This window comes from Sus scrofa, chromosome 1 (genome assembly GCF_054392235.1).
Source record: "Sus scrofa isolate SSC_HxYL_T2T_F1_AM1 chromosome 1, Sscrofa_HxYL_maternal_Yorkshire_Landrace_v2.0, whole genome shotgun sequence".
In the NCBI taxonomy this organism is placed as follows: domain Eukaryota; kingdom Metazoa; phylum Chordata; class Mammalia; order Artiodactyla; family Suidae; genus Sus; species Sus scrofa.
In genome coordinates, this window is record NC_139383.1 from 3,251,604 (window position 1) to 3,279,165 (window position 27,562).

The following is a 27,562-nucleotide window of genomic DNA, read 5'->3' on the forward strand; positions in this document are numbered from 1 at the left end:
TATGGAGGTTCCCAGGCCAGGGGTCGAATCGGAGCTGTAGCCACCGGCCTACGCCAGAGCCACAGCAACGCGGGATCTGAGCCGCGTCGGCAACCTACACCACAGCTCACGGCAACGCCGGATCGTCAACCCACTGAGCAAGGGCAGGGACCGAACCCGCAACCTCATGGTTCCTAGTCGGATTCGTTAACCACTGCGCCACGACGGGAACTCCCAGAGCGAATCTTGAGAAAGAAAAACAGTGCTGGAAGAATCAGGGCTCCCTGACTTCAGATTATACTAGAAAGCTACAGTAATCAAAACAGTATGGTACTGGCACAGAAACAGAGATACAGATCAATGGATCAGGATAGAAAGCCCAGAAATAAACCCATGCACTTATGGTCAATTAGTCTATGATAAAGAAGGCAAGACAATACAATGGAGAGAAGACAGTCTCTTCATTAAGTGGCTCTGGGAAAACTAGACAGCCATGTGTAAAAAATGAAATTAGAACATTATCTAACATTGTATATGAAAATAAGCTCAAAATCGATTAAAGTCCCAGTGGTAACACTGGACACTATAAAACTCTAAGAGGAAAACATAGGCAGAACCCTCTTTGACATAAATTGCAGCACTATCTTTTTGGATCCATGTCCTATCGTGATGGATATAAAACCAGAAATAAACAAATGGGACCTTTGCACAGCAAAGTAAACTGAACAAAATGAAAATAAAATTGACAGAATGGGAGAAAATATTTGTAAATGAAATGACTGACAAGGAATTAATTTCCAAAATATACAAACAGCTCCTACAGCTCAATATCAACCCCCCCCCAAAGACCCAATTAAAAATGGGCAGAAGATAGAAATAGATATTTCTCAAAAGAAGACATACAGATAGCCAACAGGCACATGAAAAGATGCTCAACATTGCTAATTATTAGAGAAATGCAAATCAAAACTACAGTGAGGTACCACGTTACTCTGGTCAGAATGACCGTCATTAAAATAATGTGAGAAAAAGTATATTCTTTTTCTCACCTTACTGTTGTTTTGATTTGTATTTCTCGGATAATTTGTACTGTACTTTGCTGTACAGTAGAAAATCGACAGAATACTGTAAGCCAACTATAATGGAAAAAATAAAAGTCATTTAAAAATAAAAAAATAAAAAATCAAAGTAAAAAAATGTCTACAAATAGGGGAGTTCTTGTTGTGACTCAGGGGGTTAAGAACCCAACATAGTTTTGGTGAGGATGTGGGTTCAATCCCTGGCCTTGCTCAGTGGGGTAAGGATTGGCTTTGCGGCAAGGTGCAGATGAGACTTGGATCCCGCATTGCTGTGGCTATGGCATAGGCCAGCAGCTGCAGCTCCACTTTGACCCTTAGCTCAGGAATGTCCATGTGTTGCAGGTGTGGCCATAAAAAGGAAAAAAAAGTCTGCAAATAATAAATGCTGGAGGGCGTGTGGAGAAAAAGGAAGCCTCCTACAGTGTCAGTGAGGATGTAAATTGGCAGCCTGTAATGAAAACAGTATGGTGGTTCCTTAAAAAAATGAAAATAAAACTACTATATGATCCAGCAGTCCCCCTCTCGGGCATCTTTCCAGAAAAAAACATAAGAAAAGATGCCTGCATCCTATTGTTTATTGCAGCGCTGTTAACAATAGCCAATACGTGGAAACATCTCAAGTGTCTGTTGACAGGTGAATGGGTGAAGAAGATGTGATTTATGATGGAATATCACTTAGCCATAAAAAAGAGTGAAATGAAGCCATTAGCAGCAACATGGATTGACCTAAAGATTATCACAGTAGGAGTTCCCGTCGTGGCGCAGTGATTAACGAATCCGACTAGGAACCATGAGGTTGCGGGTTCGGTCCCTGCCCTTGCTCAGTGGGTTAACGATCCGATGTTGCCGTGAGCTGTGGTGTAGGTTGCAGACGCGGCTCGGATCCCGCGTTGCTGTGGCTCTGGCGTAGGCCGGTGGCTACAGCTCCGATTCGACCCCTGGCCTGGGAACCTCCATATGCCATGGGAACAGCCCAAGAAATAGCAACAACAACAACAACAAAAGACAAAAAAAAAAAAAAAAAAAAAGATTATCACAGTAAGTGAAGTCAGACAGAGAAAGACAGATATCATATGATATTGCTTATATGTGGAATCTAAAATAATGATGCACGTGAACTTATTTATAAAACAGAAACAGACCTATAGACTTTGACACAAACTTAGAGTTACCGAAGGGAAAAGATGGGGGGCGGGGGATAAAATGGGACTTTGAGATTAACAGATCCGCATTACTATATATAAAATAGATAACCAACAGGGACCTACTGGATACACAGGGAACTATATTCAATATTTTGTGATAGCCTATAAGGGAAAAGAATCTGAAAAAAAAAATAGCTCTATGTGCATGTGTAACTGAATCACTCTGCAGCACACCTGAAACTAACACAACATTGTAAATGAACTACACTTCAATAAAAATATGTGAAAATGGTATTTTGCAAAATTATGTATAAGCTTTGCTTCAAAATTCTGTGCTAGGAGAGTGGGTGAGAGTAGGGTGTAGATTGAAAATACTGGCTGTGAGTTGAAAATGATTAAAACTGGGTGTTAAGTACATGGGAGGCCGTTATGTTTCTCTGTGTGGTTTAACAAAAATTTAAGCTTACATGTGCGAGTACACACAGACACCCACAAACACACAGTCTCCTTCAGAAAAAAGCTGAATTTGTGGATTGTAGACCTAAGAACCAAATGGGTAATAGAATGTGTTATAACTTTAGAAGCTTGTAAGGTTTGTGTAAAGATGAAGGTAGCCTCAGTGTTACTAGATTTTTTTTTTAAAGATGAAAAATGCTTGGTCTTTGATGTTGTTATTTTGTGTTAAAAGACAAATACGGCTTGTTTTGTTGTTGTTGTTATGACTCTACGGTCCGGTAATACAATATTGAATTAAGAAATATTATTAAAGCTTTTTATCTGTATGTTCATCCATTTCTTGAAAAGACTTACTCAGAATTGAAGTTATTCCTTATCTATCTTTCTGGTTGTTGGTAGAATTACTAGCCAAAGAAGCAATTGTCTTTATTAAAGTATTTATCTCTCTTTATTTTGCCCTTTGTTAAATGTTTTTAGGTTCAGTATTAAATCTAACCATTATATGTACCACTCAATACCTTTGGTTTTGTTCAGCATGGAATCCACCTTGACGTTTTTAGTAGATGCTGCGAAAGTGAATGAAATTCATCCAACTGTCCCTAACTCGTGGTCTGCTCATTCAGTCCGTCAGTGTCCTTGTGCTTCCCTCCTCTCGCCTGTGACTTTAACACCCTGCTCACTGGCATCCCTGCCACATGTTGAAAAATAAAGATGAAAGTCAGTCCAACATCTATTTGATTAATCTTATAATCTGTTTGTACTCAAAATGTTGCATAGATGAGAGAATATAGTTTATTAGTAAACTATTTTGAAATGTATTGATTCTGATGTTCATGTTACCTTGGAATAAATACCTATATTCATATCTATCTGTGGGAGTCGTGTGGATTATTAGTGACAAGCTTTTAATAACTGTATGCTAGTGTGTGCCGATGGCAGCTCGGGTCAGACCCTATTGCTCTCATTGAGTTTGTTCTCAAATACTAACCGAGTCTTTTATTGACATAAACACAGTGTATAGGCCGTCAGAAGGTATGAAATGTTAAACCAAAGTCAGACAAAAACAGAAGAATGATTTTATTATCCATATATCCGCCATTTTCCAAGAGTGTGGGTAGAGTCCTAGGCCATTCTTGTTTCAGTGTCTTTTTCTGGTTTGCTCCTCTATTGGCCCAAAAGTCCTTTGCAAAACTGAATGTTTATAGGAAGTAAAAATGGATAAAATGTTAGAATTAAAAACATAGGATAGATTGCTTTTGTTGGCTAAGAAAGATGAGCATACATTAAACTCTAAAATAAAACCATAAGTTTTAGAAAATTGGGAATTTTAATGTTAAAGTTACAAACCTGTAATTTGAACCTCTGGACAATCCAAGAATTGGCTTTCATACAGTTGAAAAAATGGCTTTTTGGTGCTGTTATTAAATGTACCAAGGAAAAATGCTATATTTGGATTATTTCATTGAATTATTATGATAGTGTGAGACAGATGTTATTCTCATTCCCATATAAATAAGAAGCCAGGCTTTTGGAGGGTCAGTGCTTTGTCCAGGCGCATGCCCGCATGAACAGGTGAAATGAGAAAACTCAGCTTTGCCTGTACTTTTAATCACTGTGACATAATGACTCCCCTACCATTCTCTTGTTGAAGGAGGTAGCTATTTTTGTGAAATGTGAATGGTTACTCGGGAAGAAAACTGTAATTAGATCTTTCCACTTGAAATATAAAGCTATGTACTGACACTTGGGATTCTAAGTGGAGTGCACAACCAGGGTGGCCTGTGTGCCCTCTTTCTCTTCTACATGCTTAATCCAGGATTCCTTTAATTTCTTTAGGAGTTTCCTTGGGCGCCATAACTCGTTTATGACTCAGTTGATCTTTCAAAAGTTAGTTTTGAGTAATTTATACAAAAGAAGTGTCAAGGCGTCAGGAAGTATGCTCCACCTTCTTGAGGGCAGAGTATCTGCATAAAGTATTTGGAATTCTTTTGTGTGGGAGATGTGTCCATTGCCCTCTGTTCACTTGTTTATTCAGTCATTTGTTTACATCAGTATGAACCATGAATTGTCCAAGTCGATTCAGGCTGCTGTAACAAAATACCACATTTGTGGTATTGTATGGTGGGTGGCTTATAAACAACAGAAATCTATTTTTCTGGCGCAGCTTGGTTGACCTAGGGCCCTCTTCTGGATCACAGGGGTTTTGCATCCTCATGTGGCAGAGAGGGGCCAGGGATCTCACTTGATCCTCTTTTATAAGGCACTAATCTCATGCATAAGGCCTCCTCCACCCCTCGTGGTTTAAGCTCCTACCAGGGGCTCCACCTACGTATACCGTCAAGTTTGGGATTAGGGTTTTAACATATGATTCTGGGGGCAGGGCACAAACATTCAGATTATAGCATGGATATTTATTTTATTCTTGAGGTTATAGTCTAATACTACTTACTTTTGTTACATTGTTGCATTCTTAAACCATTGGGGGCTCTTTCAATTGGCTTCTGTGTCCTTGTGACATCACCCCATCGAGTGTGTGTGTGTGTGTGTGTGTGTGTGTGTGCACGCGCGTGCGTGCACGTGCCTAGCACTCTCTCACTTTGTGTCACTGCAGGATGTTCCAAGCTTATCTTAACGTATTTTAGTCACTTCTCCGAGGAGCCATGCATCTTTGTTTGGAGGAGGGTGTTAGAAATTGAGGTCTAGGTGCTACAGGTACTTGTTGGTGCTGGATACTGTTGCTTCTAGGCCATCTCAGCTAACATAGCAAGTGCGTATATGTGTATACTAACCCGAGTATATATATATACACATAGTGTCCACCAGTATTTCAGTGTGAAACTGTCTGTATCTGTATTGAACTAAAGTTCCACTCATGTCTGAAATTCCAGTCCATCCCCACATGTTCATTCAAGACGCCTCTCTTGCTTGTCTGTAACGTCTCACTCTGCATTGAGGAATCTCGTTCCCATGGTTCCCTTATTGAATTGTTTGGTTTCACTGTACACGAAGAGTAGTGTCCGCATTGCTAAACTCCACCCCATGGGAGAACTTTAACACCTAGAGGACAGCGCTTATGTGTAGTTTATTTGTCTCGGGTCGTGTAGATTCCACTCATTTCCAAAGTTATGTAGGTCAGCGCCTTACCCTCCACACCTTCAGTGAGATCGTTCCATAATTTGTAATATATTTAGATTCTTTTGTTACATTCGGCCTTACATCTTGGGTTAGCCTGAGTTTCTAAATTATATTTTAAAATTTACATACATCGAAGTTTATTATTTTTTATTTTTTAGCCACACCTGTGGCATGTAGAGTTCTGGGCCAGGGACCGAACCCTCGCCACAGCAGCGACCCGAACTGCTGCAGTGATAATGCCAGATCCTTAACCCCCTGCGCCACAAGAGAACTCCTCAAGTTTATATTTTCATGCTGTTAAGTTCTATAGGTTTTGACAAATGCCTAGTGTCATATATTCACCACTATGGTATCATACAGAGTAGTTCCATCACCCTAAAGATGCTGCCTCACCCGTTCAGTCTTCCTCCCCCCACCCCCTCACACCTGGCAACCACTGACCTTTTTACTGTCTTTCTCTACAGTTTTGCCTTTCCAGAAAGTTGCATAATTGGAATTATATTACATGCAGCCTTTTCAGACTAAGTTTTTTTTACTGAATACTATTCATTTAAAACTAACTCATTTCTTTTCATGGCTTGCTAGCTCATTTCTCCTCATTGCTAAATAATATTTAATTATGTGGATATACCACAATGTGGGTATCCAGCTTGCCTTTTGCAGGACATTTTAGGAACTTCCAGTTTGGGATGAATAAAGCTGTTGTTAACACTCACCTGCAGATTTTGGGTGGACGTAGTCTTGCAGTCATTTGGATAAATACTTGGTGGTGTGGTTGCTGGATCATGTGGTAGGATTACATTTAGCTGTATGAGAAACTGCCGCACATCTTCCAAAGTGACTTTGATTTTGCATCCCTATCAGTGATGAATGAGAATGTTTATTATTCCTCATCCTGGCTAAAGCTGGCCGTCTTTTGGGTTTAGCTGTTCTAATCTGTAGCGGAATCTCATTTTTGTTTAACATCAGCTCACTCATGACAAATAAGCATCTTTTCATACTTTTCCTTTTTGCCATGTCTGCATCTTCCTTGGCAAAGTGTTCAGCTCGCGACACATTTTTAATTTTTTGTAGTTGAATTCTAGGCCATTCTTTGTATATTTCAGATACAGTTCCGTTATCTGATAAGTAACTTGGCAAATAGGACTATGGCGAAATGAGATGACGGAATCAATTATGACTTTATATTATATTCAGCTTGAGTTTCTGGAAAAATGGAGAGTAAGAGTAACAGAAAAAAGGAAAGTTGAGAGTTAAAATCACTTCGAGAATAAGTGGCTCATGAGACTCATTTGAGTCAAGATGGAGCTTGAGGTGATGGAAGAATTTTTAAAGACTAGAGATCAAGGAGTTCCTGTCGTGGCGCAGTGGTTAAGGAATCCAACTGGGAACCGTGAGGTTGCAGGTTCGATCCCTGCCCTTGCTCACTGGGTTAAGGATCCGGCGTTGCTGTGAGCTGTGGTGTAGGCTGCAGATGGGGCTCAGATCTGGGGTTGCTGTGGCTTTGGTGTAGGCCTGCGGCTACGGCTCTGATTCAACCCCTAGCCTGGGAACCTCCATATGCCACAGGAGCGGCCTAAGAAAATGGCAAAAAGACAAAAAAAAAAAAAAAGACTAGAGATCAAAAATATAATAAGGTTCCTGGTTCAGATTTTGCTGACATTATCAGAGATTGTTGAAGAGAAAGCAGAAGTAAAAAGCGAAGAGAAAGTTAGGCTAAGAACTGTATCGAGTCACAAAAGTGATTGACGGGAGTTTTATTAAGAAGGAAGCACAGGTTGAATATGTTCCCCCTGGAGAGCTTGATCAGAGCGCGAAGGCTGCTTGGTCTGTCTCCTCTGAGGTCGGATCAGCTGGGAGCTTCACTTACACTTCCTGTGCCTTTCGTATCTGGGGACCCGTGCTCGCTTTGTCAAGAGAGCTCGCTCCTCCCTAGTGAGTCTCTTACCTTTAGCACCTTGTCGAGTTTCTCAAATTGGATTTTAACTCACTGAGGCTCTTTTCCAGGTGAATGTGGGCAAGGTCTTGTTCTCTTTTATGTGATACAACTGTATAATTATGGATATTAGTAATGAGATCCATGTGTCTATATAGTTTAAATCGACTGTTTAAATAGTGAATTCATTGAAATAAATCATTTGCCTTCTCCGTAGCATCATTCAGCTATAGAATCACATAGCTGCGACTTCCGTCTCTAGCAGAATTGATTAATGTATTTAAATTCTGCGTCTTGTCTGGTGCTGCAAACATGTAGCGTGTTCCCTGAAGACATGAAGATATGCTTGTCTTTTTCTTTCCTGCACCTTAAATTTTTCATTTCTTTTTTCACCTCACTATCCCTAAGGATGGTAAATTATTGAATAACTCACAGAGAGTACACAGTAGTACAAATAGTTACGATCACTGAGTGGTAATTAGTTATAGCCTTTTGTGATTTTGAGTTGTTTAATGAAATGGATACCAACATGAAGCAGAAATTTGAAAACATAATTTTATATTTCTTACATGAAAATATAGAAGTTCTTCATTTGACAATTCTTTGTGTATTCAACAGTTATTATTAGACTATAAAAATTATTTCTGTGAAACAACTACATGTATACAATATCAATGAAAAATATCAAAGTTAATTTTAACTGAACATTAGTTTTATCTTTGGATTTAGTGGCTCTGATAAAAAGAATTTTTATTGGAAATAATAAAATATAAGAATTTATTCATTAAACATGTTTTTTAGCACCTAGCATCTACCAGTGCTTTATTGACCTGTTTGATAATATTGCTAGGGTTCCATTTACCTTAAGTATTAAACCTATGATAATTACTGACAAAAAATAGAAGTACTTTGTAAGGCTTAACTGCACAACCCTGGAACACAGCATCGGTTCAAATATAACACTGGAACTTACTGTTGGAAAACAGCTGTGTAATATGATGTAATAACCTAATGTGAAATTTCTAAAGTTCTAACTTTACCCTTAACTTTTTACTACTTTATCATCATGGTAAAACATAAATAACAACATTTTTACTTTAACCATATCAAGGGTAATCCAGTGGCATTAATTATACTCACAATGTGTAACCATCACCTCTGCCTACTTCCAAAACAGCCTTTATCCAAAACAGAAACTTTGTACCCATTAAGCAAAGAAGACCTCATTCTTCTCCTCCTCAGCACCTGGAAACCCCTGATCTACTTTGTCTCTATGAATTTGCCTGTTAGATAGTTCATATAAGTGGAATCATGTAATATTTGTCCTTTTTGTCCAGGTCATTTTATTTACTGTATTTTTCTTAAGTTTCCTCCATGTTGTAACAGAACTTCATTCCTTTTTATGGATGAAAAACAGCCCATTGTATGTATATACATCTTTTTAAAAATAATTATATGTTAAGTCACTTTGTGTAACATGTTTTTCTATATCTTTGATGTAAATGTGATGTCGTATTGGTTAATTTTATTCTTTTCAATTCTTTTGCAGGTTTGACAGATGAAAAAGTGAAGGCATATCTTTCTCTTCACCCCCAGGTATTAGACGAATTTGTATCTGAAAGTGTTAGTGCAGAGACCGTAGAAAAATGGCTAAAGAGGAAAAACAACAAACCAGAAGGTAAGAGCTCATTCAGATTAATTGTGGATTATTTTATAGTTTATAGTGACAAAAAGGGTATTTAGTAGATGCTAGAAAGTAAAATATAGACAAATATTAATACTTTAATTCTATAAGAGCTTTATTGTTTAAAAAGATAACTTAAAATAAGTTAGAATTAGGGGAAATGATCCTTAGTTAAAAAAAGTTTGGGGAGTTCCCGTCATGGCTCAGTGGTTAACGAATCTGACTAGGAACCATGAGGATTTGATGCCTGGCTTTGCTCAGTGGGTTAAGGATCCGGCGTTGCCGCGAGCTGTGGTGTAGGTCACAGATGTGGCTCTGATCTGGCATTGCTGTGGCTGTGGCGTAGGCTGGCAGCTGTAGCTCTGATTTGACCCCAAGCCTGAGAACCTCCATATGCCACAAGTGTGGCCCTAGAAAGCAAAAAAAAAAAAAAAAAAGTAATGCCCTTTAAAAAAAAAAAGGCCTGACTACAGTAATACTGTGAGAACACACCCTTCACTTAATTTCACAGCCAGAATTTGTTAGCACCAGTGGAAGTTTGGCATCAGCTGGCACGCAGGTGGAGGCAGGTGGCAAACCCTGAGCGCCTCTTGTGTGCAGGCCTTTGTTAAGGTTGTCAGTGGTGAGAGAAGCATGACGCCATATCAGGCCGTTTAAAATAAAATGGCCAAGGCAGATTATACATGCATTGCATTTCTGAGGAGGTTTAATGCCACACAATCATATATGCACCTAAAATATATCAGTTGCAGGAGGCAAAAAATGAAAAGAATTGCATATTATTTTGTGTTACAGTGACAATTAACTTTTAAATTTTTGTAAATATTTGTGTCATATCATACCTACCAAATCTATTTTTTTTTCTACTAGTTAACCAAATAACAATACATATGCTCCCAAGTTAAATGATAATTAAGAATAACAACACGAAACTGCAACAATACTCAGTTATGCTAGAAGAAAAACTTGTCCTTATAAGGAGATGACCTTGACAGTGACCCTGTGGAGGCCTCGAGGCTGTAGATGAGACCCAGACGCGAATGAGACGTCCACTTGGGGCTCACCATCTAGCTGTGGGGATGGGTCTAGAAGTCACCACATCGCAGAATGCATCAGCAGCAAACAAGGCTGCAAGCAGTTTGTGGCAGAGTGGTTTTTACAAGGAATCTTAAATTCTCCCACTAAAGTCTGGTAAAACCCTTGTTACCCCTCTTTCCGGGAGTTTATCAAGAATGTATCTCATTGCATCCACTTTATATTCAGAGAGATTCTGCAGCATGGCCCTTGCAGACTGTTTAAAAAGGAGGTTCAGCCTGAGCTTGTGTGATTAGAATGGAAGAGGCATTGCCCTGTCTTCTGTGAAATGTAGAAAGCCAGTTGCACATCTTTATTTCATTTATAAAGCTGCGGATTGAAGTAGTGGTTCTCTGAAGCATTTCATTTCTTTTTTCTTATCCCCTTCTTACTGTTCTTTAAAATTTTGTGTTTTTCTCGAGTAGGCCTTATTCTGCTTCCAAAAATCCCTTCACTGAAAATGTCTCGAGGAAGAAAATGTTTGTGGGGAGAATTCCTAGGGAGTGTTTTCATGTCCATGCGTGGGCCTAGGAACAGAAAGGGTAGTAGATAGAAGGTCTTGGGGTATAGTTTGTTGAAAACAAGACAGACATTCCGGATCACTTCTTTTTTGTGTCAGTTTAGTAAAAGAAAATGAAGTAAGGAAGACTGTGCCGGAGTAAACAATTTGCACAGTACTTTATACATTATAAGTACTCAGGAAACATTTATTTTTTTAAACATTGATAAACAAGCATCATATAAAAGTGGTCTATGCTCTGCAGACAGAAAATCATGTAAAGGTGTAGTCTGCTTAGAGAAAGAGAAAATTGAAAAAGTTGAAATTAAATTCAATTTTTTTAATGAATAAAGGGACAATTATTTAAATTACAGTATTATTTTTGCCTTTAAAATAGTCAGCCTTCATACTGCTTGTGTGTGTTTTGTAGTGATGACACTGTGCTGTTAAAACAGGTAGCTTTTCTTCATTCATTTAGTGTGTTATTCAGAACCTGCTGTTTGCTTAGGAGACTAAACTCTTAAATAATAGAGAGAACATGGCGTATTTTATTTAAACTACGGTCATATTTATAATGAATCAATATCATGTGACCTTGATCAGTTGTAATTTTCAAGGCATTTCACATAAATTCACTCTTTACATCTGGTTAAATTAACGAAGATTAAGCCCATTTAGTAGATGTTAAAATTGCACCAGGGAAGCTAAGGGGTCACCCAGGGTCCAGCATCTATCTAGTTCTTGATAGAATCACTGGGCAGTAACTGCGTGAACAGCTTGAGGGCATAGGCTGCCTGCACTGTGGTTCTCTCTGTACCCTTCGCCTGACAGCGCACCAGAGGCATTGGGACCCAAGAAACCAGCACAGCAGAAGGGTTAGGGTCTCAGCCTCCGAGTGAAGCACTACGGCGCTGGTTACACTTGGTTTTCCTCGTGTGCCCGATGCCGGAAGTACATGTATGCTCTTCTCACCTTTTTATCTCATGTAAAAGCTTCTTGCAGGAAGGGATTAGAGGATATATATTTTAAAATTCCTCAGGACACCTTGTCTTTCCATTTACTCCTCAAACCGCGTGTAAAGCGCTGGCTGGGTACTGGGATGATTAAGTTTGTAAGGAACTCACAGTCCAACAAGTAGAAGACGGAAGCTTTCTGCTTTCTTCTCCTTAGTTGGAGAGTGAGTCTCTGAGCCCGAGTGGTCTGGTGAAGGGATCAGGACCACGGTGACTCCCTGTCTAGTCCGTGTTGAAGAGAAGAGGGCTTGGGAAAGGCGGACCAGCACAAGGCCGCAGAGGCTGAAATTTCACGAGTCTTCACTGCCAGAGTTTTCAGTTCAACCTTATTGCTTTCATACCATTTTCACTTCACATGCATGAAGTTCTGCCTGTATTTTTGAGGCAAATTGCCTTTGAAGGTTGCCTTCTGATCCTAAATCCCAGACAATTGATTTTCAGTGATGTTTGGGAATTGGCCGTAGCACTGATTTCTTTTATAGACTCATGTGCTCACTTAGAGAATATGTGAAAATTTCCACAGAAGCGTCGACGCCTGTACACTCTCATAACCATACTTCTTAGGAAAGAAAAGACAATTATCTAGGTCATGAATTGTTTTGCTAAATGTTCTATTTATGCTAATTTTTATGCCAAGTAAATTTGATAGGCCCAGCTGGTACGCATCCAGGCTCAGATTACTAAACTACTTAACATCTACATAAGTACCAAAGTATAAATATCAAATTAATAAACTTCAGGATATGATGAGGAGTCAAAGTTTTGCCTTTTGTGTAAGAACATTCTAAGACGGAATACAGTTTCGCAACCCGATGCCATTCCCATATTTCAGTATTTGTGGGAAGAGTCATTAACTTGACTGGAGTCAATGTCTCCTCATTAACAATTGTGAGTTGACAGTTTTGGTGATATTGGAATGGGTACGTGAAGAAGTGAGAACACTGGAAGTCAGCGTAATTATATTGGAATCTTCTGGTGGTAGAATAATATATAAAATATGTGGATTTTGTTTAAAACCCTCAAAATGTAGCTGTGATATTCATTTTCTAAACAGAAGCTATTTATTCAAGAGGGTGATTGACCGAACCCAAGTAATTTAAGAATTATGAAGAGCAGTACTGTCTTCTGTGGGTAACAATTTTTGTTATTGTTATTTATTTCTACATCAAAGGGAAGGTAGCAGACCACATCACTATCCTGAATAGCAGTAAGTGTCAAATAATTAATACCAAAAATATTGGTGCTGTCAGCTGCCTTCAACAAATACATGAATTTTTTTTTTTTTTTTTTTTTTTTTACTCAAAAGAATGTAGATACTAGATTTTTTTTTCATCTCCACAATTCTAGAGACAGGATTTAATTTTCATTCAAATAAAACTCTTAGATATTTCAAACTAAGAATTAATGGGATTTAAATCATACTCCCTAAACCTACTATATTCAGCCTAAAATGTGGATTAAGTAGCATTTGTCCTACTTAGCATATAAGATATGGTTTCTTTGCTAGGATGTGTGGTAGCCAGATATTAAGTTAACAAAGCATGAATAACTTTGCGAAAGCATGCACTGTCAGAAGATTTCAGTAAGTAAGAAGCTAATAAATAATGTGTTAACTATTAGGATATACCTACCATGTATAAGAAAAAAATACATAATTAAAATACTCGACACTTTGTTTTGGGCACTTTTTTTCTTTGAAATTACTTTATCGCAAATATTGAAATTACATTTTCACTTAGAACTTTCATATCTTTTTGTTTTTGTTTTTTGTAATGGAAACCAGAAAATGTTTTATGTGTTGCGTGCCTTGATCTGAATGGTAAATGAACATGAGTTCATCATTTGGTAACTAGGAGGGGAATAAAGTTGATATTAATTAATTTGAAATAGTTACTTGATGCATCTTATTATTTTTAATAATTGTACATATTATTAAAAGTAGAGCTTGAATATATTCTTTCTGAGAATATTTGAGCTCCTTAGCAATCCAGTCAGGTTGATTGGGTATTTGATAATATAAAAGATTACGTCAGGAGTACCTCAGTTGTGACTCAATGGAAATGAACCCGAACCCGACTAGCATCCATGTGGGTGGGGGTTTGATCCCTGTAGGTGTAGGTTGTAGATGCATCCTGGATCTAGCCTTGCTGTGACTGTGGCATGGGCCAACAGGTGCAGCTCCACTTTGACCCCTCACCCAGGAACTTCCATATGCCACAGGTATGGCCCTAAAAAAAAAGATTAAGTCAGATTATCATAACTATTGTTAGTGATTATGAAACTAATTTGAATAAATGTAATAGCTTTGTTACAGACTAGATTGATTTTTGAAGCAGTTTTTATGTTACATGTAAAGTTCCTAGCTGCTGTAGCTATTATTTGTGCAGCCAACATTGTTGCTACATTTCCCAAGTAAAAATTTTGGTTGCAGGGGATTCTAACTAATAGAAATGTTATTAAGCAAATGGATTTTTGAAAATACATTGTTTTTGTTGGCATTTCTTTTTATAAAAGTTGTGTTTGTTGGAGTTCCCATTGTGGCTTAGTGGTTAACAAATCCGGCTAGGAACCATGAGGTTGTGGGTTCGATCCCTGGCCTTGCTCAGTGGGTTAAGGATCCGGCATTGCCGTGAGCTGTGGTGTAGGTCTCAGACGTGGCTCGGATCCCACGTTGCTGTGGCTGTGGTATAGGCCAGCAGCTACAGCTCCAATTAGACCCCTAGCCTGGGAATCTCCTTGTGCCACAGGTGTGGCCCTAGAAAAGACAAAAAGACAATAAATAAATAAATAAATGAACAAATAAAACTTGTCCCATCTTTAAAAAAAAAAAGTTGTGTTTGTTAATTGCGCATGTTATAGAAAAAGATGTGTAATAAAATTCATTGTGTCTATTTAATAAAATTTTTTCAGCATTGAAAATTTTGTTTCACATAACAGATTTTTAAAAATAAAGTAAAAGCTCATGAAAGATCGGTAGTGTAACCGTCGTTCAGTGTGTGGGTGTCTACATATGTGTGTTTGGATCTTAGTCTAATTTTTAAAAGCTTCCTGAAGATGTAACATTTATCTCGATGATTTGACCAAAGGTTGAATAATCATTTCTAGCAGCATTCATTTGTGTGGTGAGGGGTAGCTGGAATGTGACCAGGTACTGCTCGTTTCTCTAACTACTTATTCAGCATGCCAGTTGACAAGCGTGTTTGGAGTGCCTGCGAGGGGCGTGTGATTGGAGAAGGAGTATGCACTTTCCCCTCAAGATCGCTTTCTCATAGAGGAAGACAGATAATAACACTCAATCAAAGAAGGAGATTATTTCAGTATTTGTTGACTGTGTATATTAGAAAACATCTAGCGTAATGTTTGCAAATAGAAATTTGTAGCAGAATGAAATTTGCTTGAGATTTTAAAATCCAGGTTGTTTGCTTTTGGCCAGTCAGATAGAGCCTGTGTCTTACATGAAGCATGCGTGCCTGTCTGTCTGCAGTGCCCTGGGCCCTCAGTGGGCCATAGGAGCACCACTGCCTGCTTTACTGCCCTTGAGGGCTCCCCGTCTTTGGTGCGGAACGACGATGTGAAACTTTGCGCGCACAGCAGCTGAGGGTGTGTAACCAAGTGTTAACCTGTAGCGTCCTTCATCAAGACGACGCTTGGGAGAATCGAGGTCATCAAGAGTATAAAAATGGAGAAGGCTTTTTGTAGGAATTGGTTCTCCATTTAGGCCACTGGTTCTCAAAGTGTGATTCTCAGATCAGCGTCAACCTCACTGGGAAACTGGTTAGAAATGCCACGGGTTGGGCCTCACTCCAGACGCAGACCTCCTGAATTAGAAACTCCTGTGATTGGACTGTAAGCTCTCTTTTGACAAGCCCCCAACTCAACTTGCCATGGTAATTCTGATGTAGGCTAGCGTTTCGGAACCACTGTCTTGAGTATTGGGGGGCCTGCGGGAGAGTAAATGTGGTGCTGCTGTTGGTTGGGGCAGCACCAGGAACCACAGCAGGGCTGCAGGGCTTGCTACGGTTTACTTCTGGGAGAGCCTGGAGGGAGGACTTGGCACAGAAAATTCGGGGTGGAAAGCAGTTGGATTGTTGAAAGCAAGTTGGCTGACATAACAAATTTGGTTAAAATGAGTCACTCTTACTCTTTAAAAAAAAAAAAAAATTTAGATTTTTAGGAGTTCCCTGGTGTTACATCAGATTAAGGATCTGGCATTATCACGCCTGTGGTGTGAGTTTGATCCCTGGCCTGGGAGCTTCCTCATGCCATGCCATTAGTGTCCCCCTCCAAAAAAAAATTTGATTAAAAACTTTATTCGTTTCTTTATTTTATTTTTAATTGAAGTATAGTTTATTTACAATGTGAAAATTTTGGAATTTTTGTTTGCTTTTGTACTGCTGGCAATTTTGATATATGGTAGAATTGTTTTGCTACAGATTTTACGTCTTGAAAATATTTTTTCTTATTTTAAGAATGAGAGGATGAACTGTTGAAATTTTTGTCTTTCTACCTCATTTTATTTTTAGCTATTTATTTATGTTCTGCATTGACTGCAATAGGAAAGTTTGGAACAATGTAAAATCCAAAATAGGTGTTTAACTGACAGCTTTGCAAAAGTATGGTGAGTTACAGAACAGTGTATATTATCACCTTTTTATACATTAGTAATCACATATAAATGCATAGACAAAGAGCTGGTAAAATATATGTCATCATGGTTGTTTTTAAATTTTGGAGTTTCATAGGCGTGTTTGTATTCTGCTTAAATATGCTGCTTTCTTAATAAGAAATAAGTAGAAGAAACATTCAAAGAAAGCTTTTAAAGTTTTTCTTATATGGAGGGTTTTGCTCCAAGTTTCAATAATTCTAATTCAGTTTAAAACAATTATTCTCTGCTTGTTTGGCTACTTTTCTGTTGCAAGGGATAATAAACACTGATTCTGTATTGACTAATCCCTTTATGACTGGCTTTTCTTTCTCCCTCCATTGCCAGTATGTTATCATTTGTCACTTAGATTATCACATAGGAAGTTGGTGGCTGAAGTGGAGTCTAGTACTCAGATCAGCATTTGTCCCATAGTCCTCGTTTTAGGCTTACAAATTATTTTACTCAAATTTACCAAATATCTCATATGTGTTTAGCATTTGCTAATAAGCATTGGACATGAATTCAGTTGTAATGGAATTTGCTGTCCAAAGGGGACAAAAAATAGTAAAGAAATTTGACCATAATTACTTAAATCAATTATAATTTTTTCTTGTGATTAGAAATTTTAGGATTTAGTCTCTTGGCAACTTTCAATTATACCATACAGCAGTTTTAACTGCAGTCGTCATTCTGTACATTGAATTCTCAGTATGTACTTATAACTAGAATTTTGTATCTTTTGATTGCCTTCACTCAATCCTTTCATCCTAAATCAGTTATGATAATTGTTATGGTTGAAAGCTTTTTCTCTAAGGTTAGAAATAAGACAAGCTGACCACTCTCACCACTCCTGTTCAGCATAGTCTTAGCCAAAGCAGTCAGTCAAGGAAAAGAAATAAAAAGTATCAGAATTGGAAAGGAAGATGTAAAATTGTCTCTATTTGCAGATGGTATGATTTTACATATAGAAAATTCTAAAGATACCATAAAAATTTATTAGAGCTCATCAGATAATTTAGGAAAGTTGAATAATCCAGAGTATTTCTACACATTAACAACATATTATCTGAAAAAGAAATAAAACAATCCCATTTACAATAGCATTAGAAACAACAAAATTCTTAGGAATAAATTTAACCAAAAAGATGAAATATCTCTATTTTGAAATCTATAAGACATTTATGAAAGAAACCTGACGAAGTCACAAATTAATGGAAAGGTATACTATGTTTATGGATTGGGAGAACTAATACTGGTAAAGTGTCCACACTACCCCAGACCATCTATAGATTCAATACAATTCCTATCAAGATTGCGGTGGCAGAGTTCCTGTTGTGGCTCAGTAGAAACAAATCCGACTGGGAACCATGAGATTGCAGGTTTGATCCCTCGCCTCGCTCAGTGGGTTAAGGATCTGGGTGTTGCTGTGAGCTGTGGTGTAGGTCTCAGATGTGGCTCCGATCTGGCGTTGCTGTGGCTCTGGTGTAGGCCAGCAGCAACAGCTCCATTTAGACCCCTAGCCTGGGAATCTCCATATGCCGCAGGTGCGGCCCTAAAAAAGACCAAAAAAAAAAAAAAGATTTCAGTGACAATTTTTTATAGAAATAGAAAAAAGTCATAAATTTATATGAAACCTGTGAAAACGCAAAGTGTTGAGTATCACACTGTGTGATTTCAAACTGTAGTAATGAGTAATGCAAACAGTATGGTAGTGGCATGAAGAAAGACAAATAGATCAATGGACTGAATCAAGAGCCCAGAGATTAAACCCAAACATATGTCAACTAATATTTGACAAGGACCCAAGAACACTCAATGGGAAAAGACACCCTTCAACAAATGGTGCTGGGAAAATTGGATTTTCACATGTAAAAGAATGAAACTAGACTCCTGTCTTACACCTTTCACAAAAATTTGCTTGAATGGATTAAAGACAGAAATGTAAGACCTGGGAGTTCCTCATGGCTCAGGGATTAACGAACCCGACTAGTAACCATGAGGTTTTGGGTCCGAGCCCTGGCCTCACTCAGTGGGTTAAAGATCCGGCATTGCCGTGAGCTGTGGTGTAGGTTGCAGACATGGCTTGGATCTGGCGTTGCTGTGGCTCTGGTGTAGGCTGGCAGCTATAGCTCCAGTTAGACCCCTAGCTTGGGAACCTCCATGTGCTGCAGGTGCAGCCCTAAAAAAGACAAAAAAAATTAAAAAATAAAAATAAATGTAAGACCTAAAACCATAAAACTCCTATAAGAAAACAAAGGAAAAATAGCTACTTGCTATTGTTGTTGGCAATGATGTTTTGGATATGACACCACCAAGCACAAGCAACAAAAACAAAAATAAGCAATTGAGATTGCATCAAGGTAAAAGCTTCTGCACAGCAAAAGAAACAACAAAATGAAAAGAAATCCTATGGGATAGGAAAGTATTTGCGAACAATCTATCTTATGAAGGATTAATATACAAAATGCATAAGGATCTCATGCAATTCAATTACGATGATAAAAAGAAAACAAAGACAAGCCAATTTAAAACTGGGCATAGGACCAGGGAGTTCCTGTCATGGCTCAGTGGTAACAAACCTGACTAGTACCCATGAGGACATGGGTTCGATCCCTGGCCTCGCTCAGTGGGTTAAGCTTCTGTGTTGCCATGAGCTATGGTGGTAGGTCGAAGATGTGGCTCAGATCCTGTGTTTCTATGGCTGTGGTGTAGGCCATCAGCTGTAGCTCTGATTCAACCCCTAGCCTGGGAACTTCCATATGTCGTGGGTACAGCCCTAAAAAGCAAAAAAAAAAAAAAAAAGTGGGGGGCAAAGGACAAAATAGACCTTTTTCCAAAGATACAAGAATAGCCAGAAGGTACATGAAAAGGTGCTCAACATCAGAAATTATTAGGGAAATGCAGGTAAACTTCCTTATGCTGTCATCTAAAAAGACAAGAGATAAAATTACTGGCAAGGATGTGGAGAAGAGGGTACCCTTATACACTGTTGATGGGAATCTAAACTGGTACAGTCACTATGGAAAACAATATGGAGATTCCTCAAAAAAATAAAAAATATTAACTTATGATCCAGCAATTCCACTGCTGGAAATGTATCCAAAGGAAATGAAAATGCTACGTCAAAGCATTATCTGCACCCCTGTGTTCACTGCAGGGTTATTTATAGTAGCCAAGACACGGAAATAACCTAAATGCCCATTGATGGACAAATAGATAAAGAAATTGTGGTATATATAAAAAATATAAAATCATTGTTATTAAAAAAAGAAAATGAGGAGTTCCCATCATGGCGCAGTGGTTAATGAATCCTACTAGGAACCATGAAGTTGCAGGTTCGATCCCTGCCCTTGCTCAGTGGGTTAACGATCCGGCGTTGCTGTGAGTTGTGGTGTGCGTCGCAGACACCGGTCAGATCCCATGTTGCTGTGGCTGTGGTGTAGGCCGGTGGCTACAGCTCCTATTGGACCCCTAGCCTGGGAACGTCCATATGCCGCGGGAGCAGCTCAAGAAAAGGCAAAAAAGCCAAAAAAAAAAAAAAAAAAAAAAAAAAGAAGAAGAAGAAAAGAAAATGAGGAAATCCTGCCACTTGTGACAATGTGGATGGACTTTGGAGGGCATTTTGGCAAGTCAGTTAGAGAATGACAAATACTATACAATCTCACTTTTATATGGAGTAAAACAACTTAATTGAAAAAGAGATCATATTTGTGGTTACCAGAGCTTGGGGGTGGACAAGAGGGGGAATTTGAATGACAGTGATCAAAAAGCACAAACTTGCGGTTATAAGGCAGTTAATACTGGGAATGTGGTGTACACAGCATGGTGACTGTTGTTGACACTGATACGTGATACGTTTGCAGGTTGTTGAGAGAGTAGACTCTGTGAGTTCTCATCACAAAGAAGCATTTCTTCATTTTTTCTTTTTTTAATTTGTGTCTATATGAGATGAGGGTGTTAAGCTAAACGTGCTGTGGTACATGTTTCTCAATATATATAAGTCAGATCTTTATGCTGTTTGCCCTCAATTTGTACTGTGTTGTATGTCAATTATATCTCAATAAAAGTAGAGAAAAATCTTTTTAAAAAACCACTGGAAAGGAAAGTTGGTGCTTAATGAATATATTTAAAAAAGATCTTATTTTGTCTGGGACTAGGAAAGGGTTCTCTGAGAGAGTAGGATTGAGCTCAGTAGACGAGAGGGAGGAGGAGCTGGAGGTCTCCAGCAGTGGAAGGGGTTCTGATGGAGCACTGTAGGAGAAGAGGATGCGGACGTGAGCAGAGAACGATCGTGCAAGACCTTCTATCCAGGTCATGTTTAGGGGCTTTGGACTTTATCTTAGGAGCAACATGAAGGTATTGATTGAAAGGTTGGAAGGAGATCTGAAAAGACATATTTGCAGTGGATTTTCACAAGCATTAGTATTTTGTTTGGTATTAAAAAAGTCGGTGGGAGTTCCCATCATGTCTCAGCGGTAACGAACCTGACTAGTACCCATGAGGACACAGGATTGATCCCTGGCCTTGTTCAGTGTGTTAAGTATCCGGTGTTGCTGTGGCTGTGGTGTGGGTCGGCAGCTACAGCTCCAATTCGACCTCTAGCCTGGGAGCTTCCATATGTGGTGCATGAGTCCCTAAAAAGACAAAAACAGTATAAAAATTAAAAAAAAAAAATCAATGCTGTGAAGTTTCAGTCTCCAGTCTTTTGTCTTCTCAGAACTCATCAGCACACGTTGATGTTTGTTGTGTCTGTATCAATTGATAACTTCCTTGCAGATATCTTAATGAAGTAGCTCAATATTTTGAAATTGAAGCAAAAGTATGTCTCTAATGTTTATGAAATATCAGGGAATAAACTTTTGCTGGATACTTTTTGTAGAACCTGTATAACTTTAATGCTTTGAGGTTGAGTAAATTAATGCTCATTTTGGGTTTTGGCACAATTTAAACCTAATGGTAAGACATTGAATGTATTCGGGGAAAAGTGAACATAGTGAGTGAACAAGATTCAGGAAGTGAGGAAGCACTTATTTCCTTAATCTGTGTAAAATTATGAAACAGGATCAGGAATGCCTCATAAAGCACAGAACACTGAGTAGAGACACAATGAAGTGAGGATGGTTCTCAACCTTCCAAAACAATTGAACAGGAAATGGTAAAAATAATGAAGGGGATGGTTTATCTTGGGGTAATTATAAACATGAAGAATTTACAATCAGCAAGGGGACCATTAGTTCTAGGGATGTTTTAGAAATCAATCTCAGACCTAGGGTTTTGAAAGTTAAGGGTCCTCAGATCAATCATAGTTGAAACTCCTTATTTTGGAATATATATGATATTTTTCACTTAGAGTTTATCTAAAAAATATATGTAAGCAACCATGTTTATTTTCCTGGTTTTGTATTTATGAGAATTATTTGAGATGGATTTATTAATAGTGTTTCACACAGCCTTGAAATTCTTCTTTAGACGTTAGAGGAGCCTCTCAGATTTCAATTTGTCTAAATGATTGTCTGCATACCATAATGCACATTTGGCTTCCTAAATGTTCTTTTACTGTGGGGCTGAGAAAATTAAGATCTAGTTAACTTTCTTCTGAAATTCTTTATATGAAAGTATAATACAGAGAAAGGAAACAACATATGTTAAATTACCGGCAATTTCTAAAATGCGTGACTTTGGTTCTTTTTTGTGATCATTATTCTAAGGAGGATATTAGAAAGAGAAATGAATGTAGAAGCAAATATTTTTTCTTATACTTTTCATATAAGAAGTCTTAAATATTCCCCATACACATTAGAAAATGTACCATATAGCATATATTTAAATTTTTTTTTGTTTTAAGATTGCAAATCCAGGGAGTACCTGTTGTGGATCAGCCGTAACTAACCCGGCTAGTATCCGTGAGCATGCGGGTGCAGTCCCTTGGCCTTGCTCAGTGGGTTAAGGATCCACTGTTGCCATGAGCTGTGGCAAAGATTGCAGACTTGGCTCGATTCTTGTGTTGCTGTGGCTGTGGCCAGTAGCTGTAGCTCCAGTTCTACCCTTAGCCTGGGAATTTCCATATGCCTTAAGTATGCCCCTAAAAAAGCAAAAAAAAAAAAAAAAAGATTGCAAATTCATTTCCTAGAACAGTTAGGCAGAATTCTTGCTCTAAATATTCATTAAATGAAGGAATACACTTAAGTTAAAAATGAACATGGAGGGAGTTCCCGTCGCGGCGCAGTGGTTAACGAATCCGACTAGGAGCCATGAGGTTGCGGGTTCGGTCCCTGCCCTTGCTCAGTGGGTTGACGATCCGGCGTTGCCGTGAGCTGTGGTGTAGGTTGCGGACGCGGCTCGGATCCCGCGTTGCTGTGGCTCTGGCGTAGGCCGGTGGCTACAGCTCCGATTCAACCCCTAGCCTGGGAACCTCCATATGCCACGGGAGCGGCCCAAGAAATAGCAACAACAACAACAACAAAAGACAAAAAAAAAAAAAAAAAAAAAAAAAAAGAACATGGAAAGTTTCAGTTAACTGGGGGGTTACTAATATAAATCAATCAAAGCTTTATGAAATTCAGTTAGGGCCTGGCTAGTAAACATTTATAGAAAAAATGAGTATGTGAATATAGTCAGGCCTATAAGATTTCAGAAAGTCCCCGTACTATTTTGTAGAAAGAAAATTTTAAAAATTGCTTTTTATGGTATTAAGAAACAACGATAATTTTAACAGGGAAGAGCAGGTATAGGAGATGCCCCTACAGATAAAAAATATATGCATTAACTTACTCAAATAGTACAAGGAAACAAAGATCTCAGTAAAGACATAAATTCATGTAAAAGATTTTTTCAAATAATAGTAGTAAATAACATTATGGTACTTATTTGCCAACTGTTTTAAGTGCTTTATGTGTATTGATTCAGCTAATCCTTACACTAATATTAGGAGAGGAATATGATAATTACACCCAAATTTACAGATGAGAAAACTAAAATAGAGCAGTTAGGCATCAGAGCTTGGGATGTGAACACAAGTATGAAAGCAGCGACACAGGGACTGGAAGATGTTTTGTGACCTTATTTGCAAAGACCAAATGGTGGAAGCAACCCAGGTGTCTCTTGGCAGATGGATGCATCAGCAAAAGGTGGCATATACATACGATTGTATGTATTCAGCCCTAAACAGGAAGGGAATTCTGACACATGCGACAACATGGGTGGACCTTGAGGACATTATCCTGTCACAAAAGGACAGACTGTGTTTCTTCTTATATGAGGTAGGAAGAGGAGACAAATTCTCAAGAGACAGAAAGTAGGATAGTTGGGGCCAGGGGCTGAGGGGGAAGGAGGAATGGAGGACGAGTTCAGTGGGTACAGAGTTTCCGTTTGCTGAGATGGAAAAGTTCTGGAGATGGAGTGCACAGTAGTGTGAGTGTTAGTAAACACCGCCTAACTCGTAGGCTTGGGGTGGTTAAAACGGTAAATCTTACATTATGTAGATCAAGTTGGGGACACATGCAGTTTGGATATAAGTTCATTGCTTTTCCCAGTCGAAAGAAATGTTCACTTTTATACCAGACTTTCTTGTCGAGGGTCTCTCCCCAGGCTTCACACACTGTGGACCTGCTCCTGTGCACAGTATCACCAGAGCCAGGAAAGCAAGCCAGGGAGGCAACAAGTCCATCTAACCTGGGTTCGTTCCTGGAAGACATCAAAAATGATGTGCTCATTGAATTTTTATTTATTTAATTTTAAAAAATGTGATAAAATACATAATGTAGGTCAATTATACTCCAATAAACATAAATAAATAAGTCAATAAAATGGGATAAAACCTACCTCATGGGGCCCGTGTAGGTATTAGCACCTCATACATACCAATCACTGACAAAATGATAGCTGTGTGTTCATGCTCTTAAAGAAAAATAGACTTTTTATTTTCTATGAGTTTTAAAACCTGCATAGATTCATGTTACCGTTACCACAATCAGGATGCAGAGCAAGTCCATCCGCCCCAGAGCTTGCGGCGCGCTCCTCTCCTGCCCTGGAGACAGCTGATCTGTTGTTCTTCATCACTGTAGTTCTGTCTTTCCCAAGTGTCTGCGAATGGAATCTTATAATGTGTTCTGCCCCTTGGCCTGTGACCTTGAGACTCACCTAAGCCTTTGCTTGCATCACTTGCTCATCCTTTGTCATTGCTGGGGAACGCTCTGTCATGTGGATGTGTTGCAGTTTGTTTACCTGTTCATCTGCTAATGCACATTTAGTTATTTCCAGTTTTGAGGAGTTGTGAATAATATTAAATGCAATTTTAAGTAATTCCCTAGAATGGGCAGTTTTATGGGAGATGCTGGGTCATATTGCTTTTACTGGAGTGTTTTTATGTGTTGACTTAGGTTTTTGTCTTTTTGATGAGATTTGAATCTGTTCTATTTGATAGGAATCTCTGAGTCTTCTGAGTCCATTTAAGACATCACAAAATGTGTTTAGATGTGGGAAAAATGTCATTTATTTCGTACTTACCCTACTTAGCTTCAGTTTCACAGAGAGTTATTTTATTTACTACTTTTCAGATTTTAAGAAGGAATCATTTGGTGGAAGAGCTCTTGATGCATTGGCTAAGCCTCTGCTCTCTTATGCAATGTTTGACGTAATGGGCCACATTACATACTCACTTAACAAATAAAAGATTGAATACATGAATGAATAATTCAAAAGCACTCATATAATGCGATTAATTCTGATTCATGGTAATAGTGACATAAGGTTGCTGTCTTAGTTCATTATGTTAAAAATATGGGTTTTTTTTTATACTAATTGGAAACAGCAGTCTGTAATTTATATATTGCTCACCGCAGACAATGCGTCATTTGTTAGGGTCCAAAGGACACGTTGTCTGAAAGTGGCTGTTGTTTCGTCCTACCCTGGTCTCAGAGTTGATGAACATTGTAAGGGGGTAAGTATACATGTGATTCAAGGTGAAATATGATATTTATGATTGTTTTAAATATTTTTAATTGCTAGGATTTCCTCTAATGGTTTTATTGGAGTAAATGATAGAGGAGAAACATGTGACTTACTCTAAACCCCAGAAGCCTTCACGGCTCTTACGTTAACACCACTCTTCCACCCGTTAATGAAAAACTACTTTGGGAAATGTAGAAGTTGTTCGTCGTTTGCCCCTGCGTTCTTAACATGCCAGGTGACGAGTGAGTGCTTTCGAACTGTCATCAGAAGCAGTGCTGTCAAGCAAGGGTTTGTGTGTGATGGCAGTAGACATTTCTTTGATATGGGTCAATAAAAACAGGGGAGAGAGGGCCTCTTTTTTTTTTTTTTTTTTTTTCTTTTGTCTTTTTTTGTTGTTGTTGTTGTTGCTATTTCTTGGGCCGCTCCCGCGGCATATGGAGGTTCCCAGGCTAGGGGTCTAATCGGAGCTGTAGCCACCGGCCTACGCCAGAGCCACAGCAACGCGGGATCCGAGCCGCGTCTGCAACCTACACCACAGCTCACGGCAACGCCGGATCCTTAACCCACTGAGCGAGGGCAGGGACCGAACCCGCAACCTCATGGCTCCTAGTCGGATTCGTTAACCACTGCGCCACGACGGGAACTCTCCTCTTTTTGATGCGTGTAGATCTTTGGGAATAACATAACTCAAATTTAAGCAATCATTATTTTGACTATTTAAGAATTTTATATTTTTGAATATCAGGGTTAGAATAGGGACACAGTATGGCGGTTATAGGTCATTACAGTCAGAAAATATGATTTAATTGCAGTCTTCACACAGTTTGCTGTAATTCTGCTGTTTCTGTGGACTGTTTGTAACAATGATCATGTATTCACCTTCATTCCCACTGTGCTTTCATGCTTGTTGAGGTAGCGCATTTAGCTGGAAAGTGTTACTTTGACTGTACTTACATGACTGTGGTGCTGTCGGGAGTATGTTTTAAAAAGAAAACTTAATGGCGATGCTATCATTTGGTTGTTAACTCTGTAGGTTATTTCTGGAGAAATTCTAGAATTACATTTAATTTCAATATTACCATAATCACACTGTAATTATACTTTTATTTCCGAGTAATGGCATGTAGGTAGGCTCAGTTCCACATGTAAGACGACTGGGCCATTACGTCCTCACTGCCACCCCAGCACAGTGGGCTTTAATAAGTATTGGTCACATCATCTCCAGAGGGTGTTACAATGTGGACCATCAAGTACACACACACACGTGGCTAGTGTGTTTCCTAGTCACTCATTCATCCATTCATGCTTTCACTCATGTGTTTACTATGTTTTAGTCAAACCAGTTCCAGTAACTGGGTATGTGGCCAGGCTGTCTGGTTTGACTGTCAGCCCAACAGTGTTAGGGGAAAGGTTGGTATTTGTTACCTTTTGTAATTTATCTTCACTTAAAAATATATTTATTTTTTCCTTGTTTTCCTTGCTTAGCAAACGAAACTACACAGGCAGATTCTTCTCATTCTAATTATGGTAGATATTCTAATGCAACCAGATTTCGGAAATCTGTATTTATTAATTAAATTAAATTTGTGTAAAAAAAGGTACATGCTTTTTTCACTTCAGCCTATTCACATATAAATTCAAGTGCTAAAATTAATTTCATAATGTTTTTTCTCCCTTTTTGACAGATGCAGTTGAGGTTTAAATCAAATAAGATTTAAATCCTGGAATATATTCATTTATTTAATGTAGGTTGAATTAGCTCTGCCCAAGTGCAATGAGATTTCTACTACCAGACAGTTTAAAAAATGGGAACAGAATAGTGTCCACAAATTTAGAAGGGTGGCCTAAACTGATGCTGAGGGGTCCCATTTCCGCATGTTTGAATTTAGTATGCACACAAGTAATTCATGACTTAATGGACATGTAATTACTTCATAGAAAACTTAATGGACATTTAATTACTTTATA

The 27,562-nt window shown here is 38.5% G+C and overlaps 1 protein-coding gene across 32 annotated transcripts in view; it reads left to right on the forward strand.

Moving 5' to 3' along the window:
• PDE10A (phosphodiesterase 10A) overlaps positions 1 to 27,562 on the forward strand; it is a 568,650-nt gene that overhangs the window by 399,520 nt on the left and 141,568 nt on the right. For 25 of the 32 annotated variants that reach the window (XR_014843433.1, XR_014843435.1, XR_014843432.1 and 22 more), the window contains one exon: positions 9,280 to 9,408. Coding sequence is in view for 15 of the 32 variants with exons in the window: in XM_085021693.1 (XP_084877819.1) it covers positions 9,280 to 9,408 (129 nt within the window). In the remaining 17 variants the exon portion in view is untranslated. Of the gene's footprint in view, positions 1 to 9,279; positions 9,409 to 27,562 lie in introns of those variants that run through there. The other 7 variants (XM_085021740.1, XM_085021731.1, XM_085021735.1 and 4 more) reach the window with 2 other exon arrangements.